The sequence below is a fragment of the Poecilia reticulata genome, chromosome 9 (genome assembly GCF_904066995.2).
Source record: "Poecilia reticulata chromosome 9, P_reticulata-male-v2, whole genome shotgun sequence".
Lineage (NCBI taxonomy): Eukaryota > Metazoa > Chordata > Actinopteri > Cyprinodontiformes > Poeciliidae > Poecilia > Poecilia reticulata.
This window is the reverse complement of record NC_088838.1, coordinates 28,312,991-28,332,773: the sequence shown is the minus strand read 5'-3', so window position 1 is coordinate 28,332,773 and position 19,783 is coordinate 28,312,991. Positions and strand designations below refer to the sequence as shown.

Sequence of the window (19,783 nt, the reverse complement as noted above, 5' to 3'; positions counted from 1 at the left end):
AAGTCATGCATCATAGAATCAACAACCAAAACATTACATTAAGTCAAGTGCCATCGTTAAATTCATAATTGATTACGTTTCAAAGAACAGGTGGGTTTTTAGTCGAGATTTAAAGGAAGTCAGTGTTTCTGCTGTTCTACATTTTTCTGGAAGTTTGTTCCAGATTTGGGGTGCATAGAAGCTGAATGCTGCTTCTCCTCATTTGGTTCTGGGGATGCAGACCAGAACCAGAACCAGAAGACCTGAGGGGTCTGGAAGGTTGATACAACAACAGCAGATCTTTGATGTATTTTGGTGCCAAGCTGTTCACTGAATTATAAACTCACAACAGTATTTTAAAGTATTTTTAACATTTTGTAGCATTGTTTGGGTTTCCAAATGGAGCCTCTCAGTCAGAAGCTACTGCTGGTTGTGGTAGCATGGAAACGTTTGTGAATCTCTGCTTAAAGACACATTTCTGATTCACTGTGATGGATTCGCCTCTTATAAGGAGAGTACTTTTTTTTTGTTCCACTAATCTTTGTTTTGTGCAGCATAGCACCAATTTACCGCACAATCAAGTAATTGTTACCTTCACTTGTTCATATCAAATATGACTTAAGAAGTTTGACTTTGTAAACTAACGCCTTGAAATTGTGTCTCTGTCTCTTTAAGAAACCTTTAGTCTTTCTGAATCACAATATGTCTCCTTTATTTAACCCTTTAACGTTTTGACTGTCGTTGCTCTGAGAAGTAGCTCCTACAATGAGCTCGGCTGATGTGCAGTTCCACTAGTTAGGTGTTTGCTAATTGCTGCTGACTAGTCTGAAGGAGCTGAGTGGGGAATTTGTAAGGGAAAGGTTCCTAAGTCGGTTTTGCATGTTACTACCCCTTTAATAGTGGCGGCATCACCTTAAGGACTTTCTGTGGGACTTCAGGAAGTAACTGTGAGAGCTGCGGCAAGTCGGCCCCCAGGAGCCACTGCAGGGAGGGAGCTCTGCTCAGCATGAGCTGAGCGACCAGAGGACTGACAGACGGGAACTGGGACAGACACGCCTCCTCCTGAATGAAACGACACGCAACATCTTTACATTTAACTAAACTTACAGACCGTTTGTTGAACAACTATTATCACGCAGTAGGAAAATTAAATTATTTATTAGAATAAAACTCATTTTTCTCTCAAGTTTGAATCCTTGAACATTTGACTTCAATTGTCCAAAGACACTTATAAAGCTGAAATGTGAAAATTCAAAAACGTTTAAAGCTTTTTGGTGAGTGAACTTTATAGGAAACTACGATGGAGTGTTAGAGCCAGACTGAGATTTTCTTTGTTGGAAATGATTAAAGTAATACTATTATCAGCATAAAGACACATGTATACCAGAAGAAAGTTTTAAATTACTAGAAAAAAAGTTGTTTTAATGAGAGTACAGCTTCGATATGTTGATCTAGATCTGACATGATGAGAAATAAAATAATTTGATGCTGATGTGTTTATGAAACCGATGCCAAGATGTTATTCCTCATTTTAATTTATTAAGCTATTACAATTAGATTTTATAAAATTACTACTTCATTCTATTAATATTATAACTTTATTCTGGTAATATTCTGAGTTTATTCTTGCATTATTTTTGACTTTATTTTCATGAAGTTATGACTTTTTGTTGTACAACTTTATTTTTGTATTTTTATGACCGTATTCTGATATGATTTTTGTTCTAGTATTATTACGACTTTATTCTCATAAAATTCTGACTCTGTTTTTTGTACAACTTTATTCTCATTATTATGATTGTATATTGGTAATATGAATGTTTTTCTCATATTATTCCATTTTAATCTCAGACTATTATGGCCTTATACTCATCAAATTACTTTGTTATAAAAAAAATTCTTGTGTTATTTTGACTTTATTCTGGTAATATTATGACTTTTCTTGCATTATTTCGACTTACTGTTGTACAACTTTTTTATCACTATTTTATTTATTTTTCTGTCTCTAATACTTTGTCGTGGGAAACAATTCCAATTAAACATCATAGAAATATTTAAAGCATTTGTCAAGATAAAACCAAAATTAAATAATTTATGTCCTTAATTACTACAGGAGAGGAGCAGAGACACATTTAAACATAAAACTTTAGTGTCACCTGAGAGGGGCTGACCGTCAGCCAGTCTCTGTCCAGGTAGCTCACAGGATCTCCATATTTGGACATCAGGGAGCTGAAGCAGATCTGATTGATAAACTCGGCCATTTCCAACACTTCTGACACAATCAGCACCTGAAAACCAGTGGAGAGAACTAACTGATAGTCATATTTCATTAAATACTGCACACAATAATAACACTTTCTATACCTGAACAATTTGCTTGTTATTAATATAATTGTGAGTCACTAAGGGGCTGCACAGTGGCGCAGTTGGTAGAGCTGTTGCCTTGCAGCAAGAAGGTTCTGGGTTCAATTCCCGGCCCCGGTCTTTCTGCATGGCAACCTGTCCAGTTGGACTGGCAGACCCCGCCTCTCACCCGGAACGTTAGCTGGAGATGGGCACCAGCACCCCTCCTGACCCCATTAAGGGACAAGGGTGTAAAGAAAATGGATGGATGGATGGATGGGTCACTAAGACATAAAGTCATACTCAGTAAGTTAGAATATTACTGAAAGATTCATTTATTTCAGTAACTGAAACCCACAATTTAGGTTAAGTTGTTAATTATGATGATTTTTTATTCACAGTTGATAAAAACACATAGTTTAGATTAAAATACTACATCCAATCAGACCAAAATAAACCTTATTAAAATAGAAATGTAGCTTAATTAAAACTATGTATTTTTGGAAGAGTTTCTAGTGCAAATATCTTGGTAAACTTGAAATAAGACAAAACTAACAAGTAACTTTTCAGCAAAATATAGGAGCTTGTTTTAAGTCAATTATTGCTTAATATTGATAAATATGTAATAGTTATAAATGAAATAATATTAGAATAAAACATTTTATGGGAAAGACATTTTTTTCTCACAAGTTATGGCTTAAATATTTCTTCTTGAAAAATTACTTGTAAGTTAGTTTTGTCTGATTTTAAGTCTACTAAGACATTTAAAATAGAAACTAGACCAAAACCAGTTGGTAAAATGTTGTTTTTGCTGCAAAATACCTGCTTAAAGAACCTAAAACACAGATCCTAGTTTATTAAATATGACTGTTCATTAAAACTTTAACATATTTTAGTTTTTTTTATTGTTGTGAACCACTCCAGGCAGAAAACCTAAAAAACGTTTGTTTCTACCTTCACATCCAGCTCCTCGGACTTCATGCCGAACAAAACCAGAGACGAATAAACCAACACCAAGTTGTTGAAGGTTTCTCTTGAAAACCTGCAATTACACACAAACTTTAAAGTAAAACTTAGTTGGTTTTAAAATACTCCTCATTTATTTAGAGGTTTACCCCTTATTTTTTAATTTATTATTAAACAAGTTTAGATAATGAGCTGTAGAGCAGGATGATGTGGATGAGGTTCATATCAGTCGATATTGATAATTATTGATTAGTTTTTTTGTCTCAAATATCTGAAATGCTGCCAAATTCCTGTTTTATCCACAGTTTTCACTCCACACCCACACCGTTGTTTTATTTTAAGCAGTTATGAGGCACAGAGGAGGAACTCAAACTGCCACTGCACAAATTACTCAAAAGGCTGTTGCTAGGTAACCAGAGAATGCGTTGCTAGGTAACCAGAGAAACAGCGAGTTAGTTGACTGCTGAATATTGTATCAAACATATTACCTATTGTTACTGATTTATTGTTCAGCCCTAACACATCGTCTCCATATTAGTTAATCCTTCGAGTTTAGGAGCCTTTTTATGAATAATTAATTTAAAGTTTAGAGTTTAATGACTTAAATGACAAAAATATTTCTCTGAGATTGTCAGAAAGTGAAGCAATGATGAGTGAAAAACCAGCCGAAGTATGAAAATCTACCAAAAAACCCAGTTATTGATCAAATTGAGTTTACCAAGCTACAAGAAGGTCTGCTAATAGGAAGGAAGGACTTGTTAGTCAGTGGGTTGATCAGCGTAATGAAGTTTTAGTGAACTCTGACCCTCCGCCTCGGCTGCCAGGGCAGTGCAGGATGAGCCAGCAGCAGCTGTACTGCAGAGAGAGAGCGCTCAGCCTCATCACCAGCCTCTCACTGGCTCGGTCTTGACCCAGTTCATCCTGCTCCTACACACGCAAACACACCAAACAGCAGAGATTAGATCAGTCAGTCATCAACAATGATGTCACTTAAGGTGGAAAACTGTCTGTGTCAGTGACAGACACAACAACAAAAGTCACTACATTCCCTTCCTTTAAAACAGGAAGCTTTATATGTTTAGCTTTATATGTTTATTTCATACAGACTTCTCCTCCACTTCCACTTATCACTGTTTGGAGGTGAGGAAAGAGTCTGGAGTTGGTCTGACTGATGCGTTGCTCTTCAGTGACACAGACTTCTGTCATTAGTTCATAATTATAATTTTCAGCCATTGTTTACGTCCAGAATTATGACACATCTAACACCAGTAACATAAAAGTTGAATAAAAGACAACCGTTCAGACTGAAGATGGTTTGCAAACAATCAAATATTTATCCGAATTAGTATTTAATGTTGAGGAGGATCAGATCCTGCATAGAGACTGGAAACGCCAGAAGTCTGATGTGTCCGGATACCTGAATGACGATAGCCGTGCTTTCGTCTATGGTGATCAAGGCGTAGTTATGGATTCCTCCGAGTTTCTGCAAAGTCGGACTGTGGCTCCTCTCCATCACAGTTACACCGAAGCTGCAACACAGACAGACACTCAGAACCCCAAAGCTCCAAGATAAAGTTTAAAGCCAACATTTTAAGATATTTTTCTGGTAAAATTGCATTTCTTTGCTAATATTATGACTATATTTTTGTAATGAAACAAAAATGGTCATTGCATGGCCCTGAAACACCTCACAGACAGGATGACTAGAATAAACTTTTTTTTTTGTTGTTTTTTTTTTACAATATTTTCTGTTGTAAATTGATTAAAATCGTAAATAGGACCTATTGTGAAAAGAATCTGAGCTTTTATTTTGAAGCCTAGGGGATGTTGGTGCTGGGTGCAATTGTGATAATAGATAACTATATGTTTAGTCATAGCCCCAGTAAACTCCATACTTCATTTAATCATATTTTCATATTTTATTGATGCACTCAGAGATGAACAGTGGAGAAAATTACAAAAATAACAATCCTGACAGTTTTTGTTTTTTTAAACACCAATAATTGAAATTTATTGTGACATCGATAAATCAAAATTCTCATGACAAGAAATTTATCACGATAAATGATAACCGATACGATAAGTGCCAAGACGTAATGGATGTTTGAAAGTCTCACCTTGACTCAAGAGTCTGCAGCAGCAGAGGATAATTCAGAAGCCCCTCGGTCACCAGCAACACAAACGGGACGTTTTCCTCCAGACGCCAACAGATTTTCTCTGCGTCTTTAAGGAAAGAAACAGACATTTAGAAAAATAAATTAACACAACCATTTAGATCCCCTGCATGTTATTGTTCCATATGCGCACAATGCTGGAGGGGAAATGGACTATTTTTACATGCTGCTGCGGTAGAACAGTCCAGTTAGCTAAATGAAACCTGGAGATGTAGGTAGCTGAACTGAAACACATTTTTCCACAGCACATCTACATGTTACGGTTGTCTGAGTCAACTACTTCTTGCCCTCGCTATTTTTTCTTCACTAAAACTTTTTCCTGACTTTATCTAGTTGTCATAGAGTAGCAAAGCACGGTGTCCATTTTTTTTTACAAACAACAACAAACGTAACGGGTACGTTTAAGATTTAGCGCATTATGTTGACAACTTATCAGCTAAAACCAATGCTAGCCATCGTCTGCCAGCAGCTTTTTGCCCTCCAGCAGAGACATGGGGGGAGGGATCTGGATGCGAGCAGGAATCAAACCGGAGTCGGACAGGCTGGTGGTGAAGGAGAGGCGGCTGATGCTTCGATCGCTGCAAATCTGGGACCAGCGGGACGGACCCGGATGGTCGAACTCCACCAGAACTGAGAAGCAGCTCCAGGGAAAGTCGGGTCCGATATTCTGCTCAAACACCAAAACACAGTCGCTGCAGCACACTCTGGGAAAACAGGACAGGAAGAAAGAAACAAAGTAAAGCTACTTACAGGAGCCAGGCCTATTTTCTGCCTTTATTTTAAAGTAAAATAATAAACCAAGAGAAGGGCCAGGCGATACGGTTTAAAAATAAAATCTCATACCAAATCCGATTTTAATCTTTTTTTTTATTTATTTCTGTTTAACTATAAGAATATACTCAAAATATTCACAGAATAAACCTAAATAAAACAAAATGGCAGCTGTTCTGATGACATCACTATGGAAATCCAAGGAGCGCACTGGGGAAAAAATGACCAAAAATTCAATTAATTGATTAATAGATTAAATTGATTAATTGCTAGCCGATAGGTTCCCATCCAGCCTGCTTGTTGTTTGTTTCAATATCAAAAAAAGGTAAATGAAGGACGAAGTCTACAGTTTTGCTGGAATGTAAAAAATAATGACAAACTCTTTTTCATAATAAAGAGTTTGTTTATTATGAGGTATAAACATACATCATGTATGTTTATATCTATTTAAACATAGATATCTCAAGCTTATCTATTTAAACTTGAGATATCTATGTTTAAATAGATATAAACATATTACTATTTATTAAGTTAAATAGTAATTTAACTTAATAGAGCATGCATTTTATAATTATTCTCAGTTTGGATGAAAACATTGATTGAATTTAATGCTTTCAGGACCTGCTGACCACAGAGGCGCCGTTTAGTTTCTTCTTCTCCTCATCGGGACAAACTGAACTCACTGCAGCTCCTGCAGCAAAACGACACAAACGTCTGAAAATGATTCCAGGTTCATTTATTTTCTGTAAATACAGCAACAGGAAATTAAAATTTCTGCTAATTAAATCTGAAACCTGCTCACCGGTTACTTTGCTCAAGCTGCTGATGACCTTTGAACTGGTTTCATGAGATTCCACAGAGAGAATAACGAGAATCTAAAGAAACACAGAAACTGATTTATTACTCTGCCTTGCAGAAGTATTTAAACCCCACACATTTTGTCACATTTTAGCTACAAACCAAAAATTATTCTGTTTAGATTTTATGTGATAAACCAACAAACAGTAGTTTATATTTGTGAAATGAAAAACAAAATTACTTTTATTTCCTTTTTCTTCTGCACAGATTTATAGAGTACAATAAAATTACTGTTACACTAAATGTACTACTAGATAATATAAAACTTATTTGCAAATAATGGGAGCTAATTTACGCCATGAAGGAAAAAAATTAAAACAAAACAGGAAGTCCTGAGTATAAAATAAAAGACTCAATTATGAGAGTCAAAGTCCCAATTTCAACTTCATGCTGCTTTTCAAAGCACCAGTGGAAGCCCCGATCTAATAATTATTCATTTTAAAGTCATGACTTTGTAATTTGAAATGACTACTTTCTATCTCAAAATTATGACTCTTAAAGTAAAAAATTTCACTCTGTATCTCAAAATTATGACTTCAAAATTCAAAATTATGACTTTGACTCTCAAAATTATGTCTCCAACTGGCATCAGAGTAGACAGGGCCAATGACAAATGCATGGTTTAAAAAAAATAAAACACACTTTAACATTATGAACTACTTTTGCTTTGATGTATTAAATTGAATCCTATTAAAATACATGAATTTCTGAGACTACAATGTAACCAAAAGTTAAAAGGTTACAAATACTTTAGCAACTATTTAAATATGCAAGTTGCATGCAACAAAATCTTTTGAGAAAACTGACTTTCTCTGTAGAGTTGCTTCCTTTTCTCGTTTGCAGCCATTCAGCCAGAAGCTGCTGCAGCTCCAGCAGTTTGAAGTCGGGTTCTTCCTTCCTGCGACTGAGGAAGAGGATGATCTGCAGCCTCTTCCTCAGCTGCATCAGGCGGTGATCCTCACACGTCTGAGCTGCTTTGGTCAGGTACTCTGAAGAGTCACAAAATATCAGATGACTGTTTCACTTCCTTCACTTTATTACAAAACTTGGTAGGGTTTGGTTTTGTCATAACATATTTCATTATTTAACCCTCTGTGTGCGTGTGGGTGTGTGCGCGCGTATGCCTGGTTTCCACAACATTTTAATAGGTTTTCAATACTTTTACCTGTGATTAACTTAATTCAAGAACTAGGACTGCAACTAATGATTATTTTAGTAAATAATTATTCTGATGGTTAATTTATTAACCAATTAAAAGAATAAAAAAATTCAGCAGATTTATTTTATTTAACCACTTACGTCATTTTATGCAATATTAGAATTAGATTAAAACATGCAAAAAGCTGATAATCTAATCTTCTTTTAAATACAATAACATTTATTCCTTTAGGGTTTTCATTTGCAGCTAAAACGAAATACTTCTAACGTCAACATGTTTATGTAGCAAAAGCTGCTTAATTTTTTTTTTTTTTCACAGAATCTGAGCCAGGTGAAGCTAAAACTTTCTCTTAAGGAGTTTTGGAAAGGACATATAGGTTTATTTCTACCATGTGAAAAAAAAAAAAAATTCCCTTCTCACCCTCCGCGGGTGGTCTGTTTCATCCTCTGAGCTCGGGTCCTCTACCAGAGGCCTGGGAGCTTGAGGGTTCTGCGCAGTATCTTGGCTGTGCCTAGAACTGCACATTTCTGGACTGAGATGTCTGATGTTGTTCCTGGGATCTGTTTGAGCCACTGCTCCAGTTTGGGGGTGACTGCCCCGAGGGCCCCGATGACCACAGGCACCACTGTGGTCTTCACCTTCCAGGTCTTTTCCAGTTCCTCCCTGAGGCCCTGGTACTTCTCCAGTTTCTCATGCTCCTTTTTTCTGATGTTGTAGTCACTTGGTATTGCTACATCCACCACAACGGCTTTCCTCTGTTCTTATATATATATATATATATATATATATATATATATATATATATATATATATATATATATATATATATATATATATATAGTACAGTTTTGGAATAATTACTGCTTTGAGTGTGTTGTGCTTTCAGTAAATGACCTTTTTCAGTCTTAACTAAATTAGTTGATTATTTAAATAAATCACAAATACTTGGTCTAGAAAACTAATACATTTATTAATATTAGCTTACATCTCAGGAAACATTTTGTCTAAATCTTTAGAAAAGGTAAAGTATGATCAATAAATAAACTGAAAACGTAGTATCTTCAGTCAGAGGCTTCTTCAGATTGACTGTAACACAGACTGCTATAGGAAATCACCATCTACAATAACTGAAGAATTTGAAGTAATGAGTTACAACAACATTTAATTTTCCTTTGGGATCAATAAAGTATTTTTAAATTTGAAATGTTCACCTTTTGGCTGAACCTGAAACGACTCTGCTGTGATGTAAATTAAGTGACGATTATTTCAATAATCAATTAATCAGGATAAATCCAACTAATCATTTCAGACAGGAGATTTCAGTTCACACTGACCCACAGCGATGCTCAGGTCACACTTCAGCAGCAGCTCTTTGAACGTCACCAACACATGGATGAGAGCAGCCAGGTTAAAAAGCTGCTCCTGATCTGCAGCAATAAGGACACAAGAGTGAATATCTAATTTAAAAAACATAATAAAATGTCAGATAAGTGAAGAGCGGTCGTACCTCTGAGCAGCTCGGCGCTCCCTGCCGGGGTCCTGCTGAGGGCCCGGTCCTGCTGTTTGAGCAGGAAGTGCGTCTGGTCTGGGGACAAGCAGCTGAAGTCTCCCCACGATGGGAAGTGGAGCCCCAGCTGCCTGGCTGAACTCAGACAAGGCAGAGCGACGGCCAGCAGCTCACAGAAAGATCGCCGCTGACTCTCTGCAGGGCAGCAGCGACTTTTAGGAACATTTCAGACATTTTCTACAAACACTGTTCAACAGACAGCAGTGGATTCATTAGTAAAAATACTAACAATTATCGTCATTCTGACGATTAATGGACTAAAATATTGTCACATTCTGCCACTTTTGTATTTATCAGAAATTCTTTTTAAAAAATGCTGAGAAACAAATTAATTTTTTTAAAGAAATATGTCTTATTGCCTAAAATGCAACAAAAAAGCATTTATTTGGTTTACACTTTATCATTTATAGCAAAGGATGAATCTGCATGTAAGAAAAATATTTTGTGCTTTCTGCTCGGCTTATCAATACCGGCTGATCGTGTGATTATTTTTTAGGTCAACATATTTACAAAGATCTTTTATGTTAAAATGTATACATTTTGGATTAATTACTGCTCTGAGTATTTTGTTCTTTAAGCAAATGGCCGTTTTTCAGTCTCTATTCTCCATTTAACAATTAATCGATTACTAAATTAATTGACAATCATCTGAATAATCGATTCATCACTTTTAATCTCATTAATCATTTCTCTGACAGGAAGCATTTGATCCAAACGTTCACCTGTTGGCTGAACCTGAATGTCTCGGCTGTGAAGTTTGAGGTCTGAGTCGCCGACAGGACGACCGTCGATCCGACCGTCGATCCGACCGTCGATCCGACCGTCGATCCGACCTGCCCCCACAGCCGCTGGGTTCTGCTCTCTGACTGCGTCTCCCATCACAGCGAGGCTCACGTACGCTGGCTTCCTGTCAGTCGTCTTCTTCTCTTCTGGTTGATGGTGATGCTGCTCTGGCATCTGATGGTTCGCCTCTTCTTCTTCTGGTTCTACGAACACGATGGAAAGAAATCACAGAGAGAAACTTAACATAAAAAGAAACTGAGATTCTGTTCTTCAATTAACTTTAGAAAGAAGAACTTATGGCACAAATATGGATGGATTTTCTCTAATCCACACGTGATCATAATTACACATACAGGCTAAAATATGAATAATAATACTTTAGTAAACTGCGCTTCTGTAGTCACCAACAAGCTGCTGGTGTAATTCTTACTGCACATCTGACCACTCTTCTTTTCATATTTAGTATTTTGTGCACCAATTGTTTTTTTAGCAAAAAAGGACAGTGGTTGAATTTTAGACCTTTGTCGAAGTAGATGAGATCAGCTCCACATGTGAGTATTGGCCGATCTCACAAAATTAAGGAAATTGGTGCAGATTTATATCGATGCATCTTTACTGAAACTGTTTGTCAAATCGTATCATCCTGAAAAAGAAAAGTTCAAATAAATTATTGAAGTACTAAAATCTAAACCAACTAGCGCCCACGTAAACTTTTTATCACCACTATAGGAGATCTTTCCTGCCAACAACCATCACTAACTCTAAAGATTTTATTTAATATGAGTTATAATTACATTTAGTTTCCCTTTGGGATCACTAAAGTATTTCTGAATTTGAATTTTTTTAAATTACTTTCTGTCGAAGGTTCATAAAGCATCAACGCATCAATCTAATTCAAATCGGATCATTTGATAACTGACAGAAAATCAAACCTTTTTATTTAAAATTAACCAAGGCAACACAAGAGAAAAAATTTACTAATTTAATTGTTTTAAAGTGTTTGGTAAAACCTAAGACTTTGAATTGTTGTTGAATGTGGAAACATTAGAAACACATTTCTAATATCTGTCACTACGCTGAAGTTTTAGTGGCGACTTTCTCCTTACAGAGTCGGCTACAATTTTAGATTATTGTCAGTGTTTACAGAAGCTTTTCAGCCTTTTTGTTTTTATTAAAACATTATTAATATCTAAAGTAAGAAAAGCTCTGCTCCATTAACTGTTGAGGAGGAAAATGTTAAATAAGCCGTAAACCACAGGTTTTTTTTAGAGAAAAGGAGCTGATGACTGTGTGGCTGTACCTGCAGAGATGCTTGTAGCTGCACCAGGTGCAACCAGCTGCTGTGACCTCAGCATCATGAAGTCGGACAGAGGGTCCAGGTTCTTCTCGGGCCGATGTTTCGTGAAGATCAAACTCTTCTGATTATCTCCGATGTTTAATCTGAAGGGCGGAGAGCACCCAGAACCGCCGGAGCTACTAAACCAATCAGCTACGCCACTGCTGATGTTGACGAGTGCAGGAGAACCGGCAGTGGGTTCTGAACGTGTCTTCTCTGGACCGGTGCTGGTGGTGCTTCGTTCCCGACTGTTTGGACCGACAATGTGTTTCGAGGACAAGAACCGGAATGAACCAACAGGACTTTTTTTTAGGAGATCGGCGTTGTTTGGAGAATCCACACGGAGAAATTCAACTAAAAACAAAAAAAACACAAAATATTAAATATTAATATTACCTATTATGCTTCCCCTTGAACAGGTTAGCTTTGTTTTTTTTCCCTGTACTTGTTGTTTGCATATATATATATATATATATATATATATATATATATATATATATATATATATATATATATATATGTAATAATAAGCGATAAGATAAATATCGCTTATTATATGCGATATTATAAATGCCCACCCCTAAAAGAGATGCAACCGATGCGCAAAGTAATGACATTTCTTTGAAGTAACAGAATGGCTGCAAAAAAGTGCATGTATGTTTATATATTTGTATTGATCATAGTTAAAACAGATAGAAAGGTTGGGACAGATCTATGGGCTGTACAAAACATCATCATATTTTTTGCACAAAATCATTGTTAGATAAAGAGATTTTATCTTCTTGTCCCTGTAAATCCTAATAATCTGATGCTGGCCACTCCCTCAACGTTTACACTTGCAAATGAAAATGGCTGTAAACAGATGCAGAATTATACAAACATACATCTTTGAAAAGCAAAAGTAGAGCCTTCTGTACAACCAACAAGAATGCAGCACATGGTTTCCAGAGGATAAGTCAACAACAAATTACTTCTCTTTTCCAGCAGCCATTATACAGCATGAAGTCGTAAAAACAGCTGACCAAATGTGCTGGAGCTCTGCTTGGGTTGCTAGGTAACCACAGCTGGGCTCTGCTGATTTGTTACATTTGAAAGGTTTATGAAATGGCTCATTTTCCAGACACCAAAAGAAATGTAATTTATTGCGGAAGAATTTTTAAGCGTTTGGATTGTTTACAGAAGTTGCTTAGACCCAAATGGGAGTACAAAAACATGCAAAAATAATGTATATTTCTGCTTATTGGCTTATATTTACATATTATAAAATAAATCAAATATTTATTTATAGAACAAAAATACTGTAAGGGACTGTCATAAAATATCTTTATACAGATCCTCACCCTCCTCATGTTCAGGTGTCGTTCTGTTGAAGTCTTCCTTCTCGTTCTGTCCGTTTGTAGGAACTTCAGTCGTCATCATTTCAATCAACTCGAGGTTTTTACCCAGAATTATCTCTGGTTTTCCTGTCTCCAGACGTAGTTCCAGTTTGTCAACAGCACAGTTGAAATGTTGCTTTTCTAGTTTAATAACTCCCAACGCTTCATGCAGAGGATGAAACCCTGAGGCTGGTTCATGTAAAGCAGGCTCTGTGAGAAAATGAAGATTTGAGAAATCATTTGGGGATTGAGAAGATATATTTAATATGGATGATATTGATGAATTAATCAGTAATTTAATCTATAAAAATAAATAAAATAAATCTCTTACATATAGAAAGAAGAAAGTTGAGATTTATTGTTATTTCCCTGGATTATAATTTACTTAAAATCAAAACAAGGTTAATCAAAACTTAAACTAAAGGAGAAATATTGATGAAAGCCAATCATTACTGTAATCAATAATTTATTATTAAATAACTAATATTAGACTAAGAAATATCTACTCACTACAGATTAACAAAGTAAAATAAACAAAGTACATAAACCTTTTCCTCAGGAAAATACCGACCCCTTGTGGTGCACAAAGAGTACTGCACTCACTTTTATTGTACAATAAAAGTCCAACATTTTGACAGATAATAATAAACAATGGTTTTAAATATCAGGACACAATAAAATATTTTGTGATGACAGGTGAATAAAACCAAATCATTACTTGACTAAAACAGGATAAACAAAAAAAAAAACACGTAAATGGATTCTAACAAAGTTAAATTAATCAAATGTAAATTAGTAAGTGTGAGAATTTTAAATAAATATGATGTTTTGAAAGTTTAGAGTTGCTACAATCTGTGCTAAATTGATTATTTGAAAGAATATCAGCAACAATTTTAGTCCAATAAAGGTTCCTGCAGTTCAGAAGCGGTTATAACGTCTGTACTGCAATATAATTGATTTTTTGCTCTTTTGTAGATCAATACCTTTGTTTGGTAGTCTGTAATGTTATGTTGGTGAATTAATTTAAATAATCATAATAATTCTTGAATATTGTTAAAAAGTATTAGCTCCATTTGCAGATGGCTGCAAAAATATTTTAGGAAAAATATTATGTTTTCTACTTTTTTATAACTTATTTTAACAAGTGAAATTTTTGCAGTGAAATTAATATGGCAAGAAAAATTTTAAATTTCTCCAAAGGGCTATAAAAAACAAATAAAATCATCCAGATATAGTATATCTTATAATGAAAACACTTTTTGCTGTATTGTGTTTTTTGTAGCGTTTTAAAATAAAAAATGTAGCATTAAAGTTATCTGTCCTTGTTTTGCAGTGAAAGTTTCTAACATCTGATAAAGTTTTTACCTGACAACAGGAAGCGAACAACAGAGATCAGATGCTTCTCTGAGCTCCAGACCGTTTTCTTCATCTCACTTTTGGTTCTTGTTGAGAGCAAAGATCTGAAAAACAATCAAGATTGTTATTTTTTTTTAAATGCATTAACATAAAGAATGCTACAGAGTCAAGTGTTTGTTTCTGTAATAAAAAGTCGGCTGAAATTTGAGTTGATCTGACGCTGGTTTGAGATTTCTGGTTTTGATCACGTAGTCGGTCGTTTTTATTATGAATATTATTGTCTTGTATGAAATGCTGATAATAAAATTTTCTTTTCTTTTGGAGAACCTAAAGTTTGAACATGAAGCTGAAATATTTTCTCACGTGGGTGTGAAAGGGGAAAGTTTTTCTTCCTGGAGATGAGATGTGGACAGACGGATGTGGGTTCGGTTCTTCTTAGGAATCGGGCTCAGAATAAAGTCCAGCTCTGTTCCAGCTGGAGATGCAGCGCTCCCTTAAAAAAACAAAACGTTTGGGCCAAATCGCAGCTTGGACTCCAGACCGCAGAGATGTTTTGTGTGCATTTACCTAAGCGTCCCGATTCAATTAGTTTTCCACTCTGTGTCTTTTCTTTTATTTGTTTTTGTTGAAAATCAAACTGAGAAATTTCCACTGGAGCCTTTGAAAGAGAAGCTACAGGAAAAAAGAGAAAATTATAATTAAATTCCTGCTTTATATTTTCACTTAATGTAAAAATTAGGCTTCATACACTTTTACACAGTAAAATGCAAACATTTTTCAGGCATTTTTAAGGTAAGTTTTCAAACGTTTCCAGCACTTTAGATATAAAAACAATACAAATTAACTAAAAAAAGGACAGCTTAAATTTACAATTATGTTATTTTTTACTGTAATTAATAATGTCTTGCTGTAGTATTCTCTATATAGAGTATAATAATATATAATAAAATTATATATTTTGAAACGTCTCTCTCTCACTCACTCTAAAGACCTGATGGGTCTGAGAACAAAACACTAATTCAACAAAAAGAATCCTAAATTTCAACAACGTTGTTTCACTTATAAAATAAAAAACAATCTGTATTTCAAATTCACAGATAAGAAATAAAGAAAAAATTAATAATAAATATTAATTGCATTGAAACAATCCAAACACATCAGCCTTCCTGTTCAAGTCAAATGCTTAAACATAATAAAGAGAGTTGCATAGAAAAATCTCAAAGTTTTCTGGCTTTTGTCAAATAGAAAGAATTTTGGTAATTCTAACTAACATAAAACAAGAAACGTTTAATCTGATTTAACTTCACACTGTGGGGAAAAAAAAGTGTAATGTATGAAAATATATAATTTCAACTGTAAATAACATTTCCCACATTTAGGCTTTTAATCAAACATTAGATTGAGCTTTATTCCCAAACTGAGTGTTTTGAATACCAAGCACTTTACAAACCTTTAAAAACATCTTAATAAAATTCAAGGATTTTAAGCACCCTGGAAAATATCTGTTACTCACTTCTACGAAGTAAATCCAGGACAGAACATTCCTCGTCTACTGGTTCTGGAGAAATGTTCACACAACCACCGACACCAGAAAAAGCCGTGAAGTTTTGTGTTTTAAGCCGGAAACTGTCGACTACAGGCGGTAACAGCAGAGACTGCAGAGAAGATAATAAAATATATACATAACCAAACAATCTGACACTTATAAAATGTTTTTATTACTATGTTATGCAATAAAACAACAATAAGTAGGCCATGTATTAACATGTTTACACACTAAATGCAGAGTCCTGTACCTCTTTCCGCAAGAGAGGAAGTTTAAGAAACTGATCCTGAAAATCTCCACGTGTGACATCACTGATGGCGTTGGCGTCTGCAGGTTTCTGGTAGGACTCGCATCGTCTGAAGCAGCTGGGATGAAACGTAATCCTAGTAACAAGAAGCTCTGGAGGCAGCAGAAATAATTCTGGATCAGAAGAGCACCTGAACATGCCGTCCTCAGAGATGCTGATTCCTGTTGAGTTCAGCAGCGGGTCGGACACAGGAAGTGTCTTCAGCCTGGACATTTTGGCTTTCAAAGACGGTAAATGTCTTTTTAACTCTGCCAGCAGATCTGGAGCAATGAAGTCCTCAGAGAGAAAGAGATCTATAGATGTAAGCAGGTTTACTCACTTCTACGAAGTAAATCCAGGACAGAACATTCCTCGTCTTAAAAGGTATTTGAGGGAAGCACAAATGTAATGAGTTACCTTTGCTCTTAGTGTCTGGACTCGTCTGGTCAGGTCTGCATTTAGAAAACGTTTCCTGACATGAATCAATCTGCTTATTTAGGAGGAAAACAAACTGATCCTCATCAAAGGAGTCGGGATTAGAGCTGGGAACTATCTCCACATCCTTTTCCACAATAAATCTGAAATTTTTACACAGATGTTTACAAAATACATTTAAAAAGTTTAATTTGTTGCATTTTAGTGCTGTGAGACCTTTCCAATGAATTAACAGGTTGATTTTTCTGTCCAAGGTCATCAAGAACTGAGCCACCGACAAAGAGTTTGCAGGAAGAAATCACCTTTCCTGTAAATAAAAGCAGGGAGTAGCTGAATAAATACAGTAATCTGTGTAATTTATCTTTCAATCACAGTTAGGGTTATTAAAAAATGCAAAGATGGACAAATGGAGAAACATAGCTCTGTAAATTTACTAGTATTTATAAAATTTGCTTTTACGTTTATTTCTTTCCAGCAGAGATTCAAGATCTGGCTTTGCACCGAGCAATTATTTCTTTTGTTTCCATTTGAGTCCATGTTCTGATTATAAACCCAAAGAAAACATTTTCTTAGTGCATATAATATTACAAAAAACATGCTTAAAACAAGTTTAAAAAATATGCAAAGTTTGCACATCGAAGAACGTAAAAAAGGTAAATACTGGCAATAGATCAAACTACTTGAATATTTGAACTCATCCTGAAATTTATGACGCATCAACAGCGCCCCCTTTAGGACTTCTACAGATATGACCAAAAAATCTAATAAAAAAAACATCTCTTGTGGAACCAAAAATTGATTATCTAAAAAGTTTTACAGGGATTTTTCGATGCAATAAACAAGTCCTGAAACATAGTTTTAACAGGAATAGGTTGAAGGAGAAATTTCCCATCCAAGGTCCTGTTTATGTGGCAATGCCAGGGCAATAAAACACAACATTTTTGTTGCATTTTGGCCTCTCACTTACGGATTTACAACTTATCAGTTATTTACCTTTTATATGTAACTTTGTGAGAGTCCCACCCAATAAAATATGTATTTTGTGCCAGGAAAGTGTTTGTTTGGTCTAAAATTTGAAACAAGCAAAAAGAAAACACTAGAAAACTGGTAATAATGGGTTGCTTAAAGATTGCATTTGGTGCTTCTACAGGGTAGATAAACTAATGCATTTTTTTAAAAGCCTGATAAACTGCAACCAAATAAAGCAAAATATAAAGAAAATCAACTGTTTACATATTATTGCTACATTATTCCCCAAAGTCTTAACACTTGGATTATGATAAACTGCAGTATTTTGGACAATTATTAAAAAAAAAAATAAAAAAATATATATATATATATATATATATATATATATATATATATACTTGGTATATTGCCAAGTGTAGCAATACCAAGTGATTACAACATCAGGATAAAGAAGCACGAGAAACTGGAGAAATACCAGGGCCTCAGAGAGGAACTGGAAAAGGGGTCACCAACTCCAGTCCTCGAGGGCTACCGTCCTGCAACTTTTAGATGTGTCTCTGCTCAAACACACCTGGATCAAATAAACTGCTCATTTCCAGCCTAATGCAGAGAGGAATGAATGCTGGTGAAGAAATTCACACATTTTAGAGCAGAGGTGAATCTAAAAGTTGCAGGATGGTAGCCCTTGAGGACTGGAGTTGGTGACCCCTGGCCTAGAAGGTGAAGACCACAGTGGCGCCTGTGGTCATCGGGGCCCTCGGGGCAGTCACCCCCAAACTGGAGCAGTGGCTAAAACAGATCCCAGGAACAACATCAGAAATCTCAGTCCTGAAATGTGCAGTACTAGGCACAGCCAAGATACTGGAGGACCCTCAAGCCCCAAGCTCAGTGGATGAAATAGACCACCCACGGAGGGTGAGAAGGGAATTATATATATATATATATATATATATATATATATATATATATATATATATATATATATATACACACACTCATCCATCCATTTTCTTTACACCCTTGTCCCTAATGGGGTCGGGAGGGTTGCTGGTGCCAGCTAACGTTGCTCCAGCTAACGTTCACAATTTATTCCCAATATCTGCAGCTCCACATAAATGAATTGATAGCTGTTTAAATGTATCTTTGTGTTTTGTTTACCTCGGATCCATGGCTTCCTATAGGTGTCATCAGGTAACCTGCCACTGTGGGGGTAAAGGTCACTGGTACCAGGTAGATAGGGCGCTGGCAGCGACAGTAAGTTCATGGAAATCTTCAGAGTGGTGCTAGCCTAAAAAAGAAGATTAAAAAAACACTAAGGTTTAATTTTGAGATACTGTCAAGTTAAAGCAGACGCCAAACCTCACCACAAAGACATAAACTCACCTTAAAGGTAAAGACTCACCTCAAACACATAGTCAAGAGCTTTAAATCGGACAGCGGAGAAGAGTTCATTTGAGGCGTTTTTATTACACCTTTAAAATGTAAAAAAATAAATCTATTTTAAAAGGACAAAAACTCAATTTCTCCCACCTTACAGCTATATATTTGATTGTGTTTTCACTCTATTTAAGTATGCCCAATAATTAAAATTAAACTGTTAAATGCTAATATATTTTAGCCTATTTAGCTAGCTAGTTTTTAAGCTAGCAATAGCTAGCTGAAAAGTTATTTTCTACTCCTTAATTTTAAACTTATAATAATAGAAATACGTAAAAAAAATAATAGAAATAAACTTTTATAATAATAATAATTTGTTACACAGCATCAAACCTACATGTCTTAATTGGGTAGGTTATCGGTGTTTTCATTTGGGGCGGAAACGGTGTCGTCGTGCCAGTAGTGACAAAGATCGTCTATTGAGGTTTGATGGAGTGATGCG

General features: G+C 35.5%; 1 protein-coding gene across 2 annotated transcripts in view; it reads right to left on the bottom strand.

Annotated features, from left to right (window-relative positions):
• The window catches only part of shoc1 (shortage in chiasmata 1), a 22,527-nt gene extending 2,744 nt beyond the window's left edge, over positions 1 to 19,783 (bottom strand). The window contains exons 1-26 of one of the 2 annotated variants that reach the window (XM_008417984.2): positions 19,679 to 19,783; positions 19,307 to 19,376; positions 19,063 to 19,192; positions 17,152 to 17,242; positions 16,918 to 17,078; positions 16,652 to 16,814; positions 16,465 to 16,579; positions 16,182 to 16,323; positions 15,236 to 15,340; positions 15,032 to 15,161; positions 14,678 to 14,772; positions 13,277 to 13,522; positions 11,901 to 12,290; positions 10,540 to 10,803; positions 9,758 to 9,952; positions 9,585 to 9,677; positions 7,899 to 8,080; positions 7,036 to 7,108; positions 6,855 to 6,924; positions 5,991 to 6,166; positions 5,406 to 5,511; positions 4,706 to 4,817; positions 4,094 to 4,215; positions 3,277 to 3,364; positions 2,136 to 2,267; positions 892 to 1,041 (exon numbers count right to left, since the gene is read on the bottom strand). In XM_008417984.2, the coding sequence (XP_008416206.2) occupies positions 892 to 1,041; positions 2,136 to 2,267; positions 3,277 to 3,364; positions 4,094 to 4,215; positions 4,706 to 4,817; positions 5,406 to 5,511; positions 5,991 to 6,166; positions 6,855 to 6,924; positions 7,036 to 7,108; positions 7,899 to 8,080; positions 9,585 to 9,677; positions 9,758 to 9,952; positions 10,540 to 10,803; positions 11,901 to 12,290; positions 13,277 to 13,522; positions 14,678 to 14,772; positions 15,032 to 15,161; positions 15,236 to 15,340; positions 16,182 to 16,323; positions 16,465 to 16,579; positions 16,652 to 16,814; positions 16,918 to 17,078; positions 17,152 to 17,242; positions 19,063 to 19,192; positions 19,307 to 19,376; positions 19,679 to 19,680 (3,603 nt within the window). In that variant the 5' untranslated portion in view covers positions 19,681 to 19,783. The remainder of the gene's footprint in view (positions 1 to 891; positions 1,042 to 2,135; positions 2,268 to 3,276; positions 3,365 to 4,093; positions 4,216 to 4,705; positions 4,818 to 5,405; positions 5,512 to 5,990; positions 6,167 to 6,854; positions 6,925 to 7,035; positions 7,109 to 7,898; positions 8,081 to 9,584; positions 9,678 to 9,757; positions 9,953 to 10,539; positions 10,804 to 11,900; positions 12,291 to 13,276; positions 13,523 to 14,677; positions 14,773 to 15,031; positions 15,162 to 15,235; positions 15,341 to 16,181; positions 16,324 to 16,464; positions 16,580 to 16,651; positions 16,815 to 16,917; positions 17,079 to 17,151; positions 17,243 to 19,062; positions 19,193 to 19,306; positions 19,377 to 19,678) is intronic. The other variant, XM_008417988.2, reaches the window with a different exon arrangement.